At 41.7% G+C, this 5034-nt stretch overlaps 1 protein-coding gene across 1 annotated transcript; it reads left to right on the forward strand.

Moving 5' to 3' along the window:
- Positions 1 to 1257: 1257 nt before the first annotated feature.
- Positions 1258 to 3591, forward strand: LOC117341537 (beta-1,3-galactosyltransferase 1-like). Its single transcript, XM_033903408.1, has one exon. It carries the CDS (start codon positions 2059 to 2061, stop codon positions 3229 to 3231), a length of 1173 nt encoding a protein of 390 aa, XP_033759299.1. The 5' UTR covers positions 1258 to 2058; the 3' UTR covers positions 3232 to 3591.
- Positions 3592 to 5034: the final 1443 nt, after the last annotated feature.

Genomic DNA, 5034 nt, shown 5'->3' on the forward strand with positions numbered 1-5034 from the left:
GTTGGGGGGGGGGGGGGGGGGGGGGGGAGAGAGAGAGGATGTATCTGATATAACTGTTAAAAGAACTCCATGTATAACCTGGATTTAATGAGGCAGGCATAACAAAAAAAAAATTGGTTTACCAAATAGAAATGTAAGTCTGATGTTAAACTGTAAATCAAAATTAGACATTAGATCCGGAATATGCTATCCAGGTGATAAAAAAAAAACTTTCTTTTTTATTGTATGTTAAGATAAATATAAACTGTTGGAAGAAAAGTATTTGAAATATATTAAAAACAGTACTTAGTACTTCGAGTACAAGTTATGTCCAGTACACAATCAAACTCTACATTTTGAGAGACCACAAACAACTTGCCAAATTTATATACATTTTTGTTTATTGCCAATTTTCTACTAATTGATGTGGCTTGTTAAAACTCTTCAAATCAAAGGAATGCTATCATACATTTTTCAACGAAGTGCCAGATCTATTCATTTTATGTAGGGTTTAACCAATGAAAAATGAACCAACAAAATAATAAGATGATATATACAAAGATAAAACAGTAACACATATATAATTGTTACATGTTAAGGAGTCTAAATGTATAAGAGTATATATCTATCTATAAACATTATGTATATATGTACTTGGTTACAGGTACATGTGATACATGTGGTCCCAGGAAGGATTGAGTGCACTCCAAGTTTACCTGGAGTCCAAATGGAGTGCACTCCGAGTCCAAACGGAGTGCACTCGGAGTGCACTTTGTGTAACCTTTAGTCTACACTCAACTGTACATATGTACTAGTAACTGATATTGTTTTTGGCGGGAAATGTACTTCTAATTGATCGTTGATTGTTTTTGGCGGGGAATTCACTGAGAAACTCGAGACAATTCTGATTGGTTTTTAGAAGTTTAATGACAGCTGATTTACGGGCCATGATACAAGCCATTTATTGAATGTCCTAGACTCGTGTATACTCGATATTTCGGTGGGCGTTACTCGTTCGCTGCGCGAACTCGTAACCCACCCACCGAAATATCTCGTGATACACTTTTCTAGACATTCAATAACTATAACATATTTCCCTCTCAGCACTTTGTACGGACTTTCGGTAGGTTAACTGTGTCTCCCTAGTCTCTATTGTACTTCGGTGTGGATTTCCGTATTGATTTCAAACAGAACACGTTACCCGCTGGAATGAATGGGAACTCCGCGCACCTGTACTATAAGTTTACAGGTAATTATGAACGCCTCAATATGTGTATTGTTGGTCCTGACAGCTTTCCTGACCGGCTTCACGACTCTATATGGTGTCTAGAATGTTGGTATCATTACATTACATATTTAGTTGGGATGGTTCTCCATTTGCACAAGGTAGCGTTAATGTGGACAAATCGAGATACAGCCATTTAGTTGTATAGGAGAGGGACACAGTCTGGATGTCCTGTATGTTGACTTTTGAAGACGGACATAGTCTGGATGTCCTCGATATTCACACTAAACGTGTACTTGTTGTACGGGTAGTTAAACCTGTTCATGGATTTACTTTGATTCTCGCTCAATTTTCGGATCATAGGCGTCATGTATCGATAAAAGGGATGTCAACTTCATTGTGATATTCTCAATAGACATCATTGTAAACATCGGGTGTACTGAGATGAAACAGAATATGGACAACGAATGTCTGTATCATAAAACTTTATAACATGTATTATACACGGACGAGTGAAATTGAAAATGGATGTTAATGTGGACTGGTAAAGGATATCCACACAGTTATAGTGAACGAGATCTGTGACCAATGTGGCGTTTATGGAGGACAATGAAAGGGGTGTTAGTAGCGAGTACTGTGATACAATTGTGGTGTTAATAGCGAGTACCGTGATACCAATTGTGGTGTTAGTGGTGAGTAGTCATATTGTATTGTTAGTGGTGAGTACTGACACAGGCTTGTAAGTGGCGATTACGGTGACTCAAAGGTGGTGTTAGTAGCGAGTACGGTGACACAAAGGTGGTGTTATTGGCGAGTACGGTGATACAAAGGTGGTGTTACTGGCAAGACTCGCCATGAAGCAGGCAAGGAAGAGCGGTCGGGCGTGTACCAACACATTTCTGCTATACATGTTTACCGGCTTGTGTATTGTGATGGTGTCTACTGCTTTGGTTTACTGGCAGTACGTCTACGAAATCTCCAATCTGTCTGTAATGCTGACAAACACCGTACACAACTTATATGTTAACACAACCAGTGTTGTGTTTGGTGTCAACAAGCCTATTACCACGCGGACGGGAGTTCGTAACACGACATCATCCAACCTGTCGGCGGTAGTCACGATTGTTAATGTACCTTCAACAAAAATATTACCGAAAGTGTCACCTAAACCACCGACCGACCGTCCAGATAGTTGTGAAATGTGTTTCAGGCACGATTTTAACTATATACTTCAAAATGACGAAATATGCGCCCGTAAGGACAAAACGCCAGACATAGAGGTCATTATACTGATATTTACAGTCCACAAAAACAGACTAGAACGGGACACAATACGACAAACCTGGCTTACGTATGCTAAAAACAACTCTATAGATTCGAACGTTAGATACGCCTTCCTTCTCGGAGCGCCTTCCTCTCCAGCGATGGATAAAGCGGTAAAGGAGGAATTCGATATACACCAGGATATTCTTCAGGAAGATTTTAAAGATGCTTACAGTAATCTAACGTACAAAACTATGATGGCTTTCAAATGGGCCAGCACCAAGTGTAAGGACGCCAAATTCGTGATGAAGACTGATGACGATATGTATGTTAATATTCCCAATATTCTTACGACATTAAAAACCAACAAAGACAAATTACAAACTCGGGTGGGAGGGGCGTGTCACCGAGTAGCAGAACCAATCCGCGACCACCGTTCAAAATGGTACGCATCAAAAAAGAGTTTCCCCGGAAGTCACTATCCGGGATTTTGTTCCGGTACCGGCTATGTCACCAGTATGAACGTGGCTACCAAAGTGTTTGAGGTGTCCAAAAAGGTGCCATTTTTCCACCTGGAGGATGTGTATGTCGCCCTTTGTATAAAAAAACTGGGGTACAATCTACTGCCTATCGCCAATTTCAATGCTGGTAGATTCCCGGCCGATCCCTGTATATACCAGGGGATAGCCATGATGACGTCACATCAAGTTCCACCCGATATGATGAAGAAAATGTGGTTAGGAAAGTGTAAGAGACATGGATGATGATATTGGTAAAGTTAGAAGAAAACCCGGCTGTATTCCAGTTATACTCCCGCTAATTATTGACCAATCAAAAGCCGTCTTGCATCTCTAATTGCTGTTTTTTGTTTGGTTTTTGTTTTGAAACCTCTATTCTGCATTGTGTCGCCTGCATTGTATATATGTCACCGGGATATTGCCAATTTGTAATTATTAGGATTGTACAGATGACAAACAAGAAATAACACTTTCCAAAACAAATTTACCGTTATCAGATACTGTAGAGCAAAAATGAATTATACTGCACCATACAGCTGTTTCGTCATTCTAGGACTTGTCAGTGATGTTAGGGACACCATACAGCTGTTTCGTCATTCTAGGACTTGTCAGTGATGTTAGGGACACCATACAGCTGTTTCGTCATTCTAGGACTTGTCAGTGATGTTAGGGACACCATACAGCTGTTTGGTCATTCTGGGACTTGTCAGTGATGTTAGGGACACCATACAGCTGTTTCGTCATTCTGGGACTTGTCAGTGATGTTAGGGACACCATGCAGCGGTTTGGTCATTCTAGGACTTGCCAGTGATGTTAGGGACACCATACAGCTGTTTCGTCATTCTATGACTTGTCAGTGATGTTAGGGACACCATACAGCTGTTTCGTCATTCTAGGACTCGTCAGTGATGTTAGGGACACCATACAGCGGTTTGGTCATTCTAGGACTTGCCAGTGATGTTAGGGACACCATACAGCTGTTTCGTCATTCTAGGACTTGTCAGTGATGTTAGGGACACCATACAGCTGTTTCGTCATTCTAGGACTCGTCAGTGATGTTAGGGACACCATACAGCGGTTTGGTCATTCTAGGACTTGCCAGTGATGTTAGGGACACCATACAGCTGTTTCGTCATTCTAGGACTTGTCAGTGATGTTAGGGACACCATACAGCTGTTTCGTCATTCTAGGACTTGTCAGTGATGTTAGGGACACCATACAGCTGTTTCGTCATTCTAGGACTTGTCAGTGATGTTAGGGACACCATACAGCTGTTTCGTCATTCTAGGACTCGTCAGTGATGTTAGGGACACCATACAGCGGTTTGGTCATTCTAGGACTTGCCAGTGATGTTAGGGACACCATACAGCTGTTTCGTCATTCTAGGACTTGTCAGTGATGTTAGGGACACCATACAGCTGTTTCGTCATTCTAGGACTCGTCAGTGATGTTAGGGACACCATACAGCGGTTTGGTCATTCTAGGACTTGCCAGTGATGTTAGGGACACCATACAGCTGTTTCGTCATTCTAGGACTTGTCAGTGATGTTAGGGACACCATACAGCTGTTTCGTCATTCTAGGACTTGTCAGTGATGTTAGGGACATCATACAGCTGTTTGGTCATTCTAGGACTTGTCAGTGATGTTAGGGACACCATACAGCTGTTTCGTCATTCTAGGACTTGACAGTGATGTTAGGGACACCATACAGCTGTTTGGTCATTCTAGGACTTGTCAGTGATGTTAGGGACACCATACAGCTGTTTGGTCATTCTAGGACTTGTCAGTGATGTTAGGGACACCATACAGCTGTTTGGTCATTCTAGGACTTGCCAGTGATGTTAGGGACACCATACAGTTGTTTCGTCATTCTAGGACTTGTCAGTGATGTTAGGGACACCATACAGCTGTTTCGTCATTCTAGGACTTGTCAGTGATGTTAGGGACACCATACAGCTGTTTCGTCATTCTAGGACTTGTCAGTGAGGTTAGGGACACCATACAGCTGTTTCGTCATTCTAGGACTTGTCAGTGATGTTAGGGACACC

This window comes from Pecten maximus, chromosome 13, assembly GCF_902652985.1.
Source record: "Pecten maximus chromosome 13, xPecMax1.1, whole genome shotgun sequence".
NCBI lineage: Eukaryota > Metazoa > Mollusca > Bivalvia > Pectinida > Pectinidae > Pecten > Pecten maximus.

Excerpts from the sequence above, each read along its gene's own strand:
- LOC117341537 (XM_033903408.1), top strand. The coding sequence starts at position 2,059 with ATGAAGCAGGCAAGGAAGAGCGGTCGGGCGTGTACCAACACATTTCTG.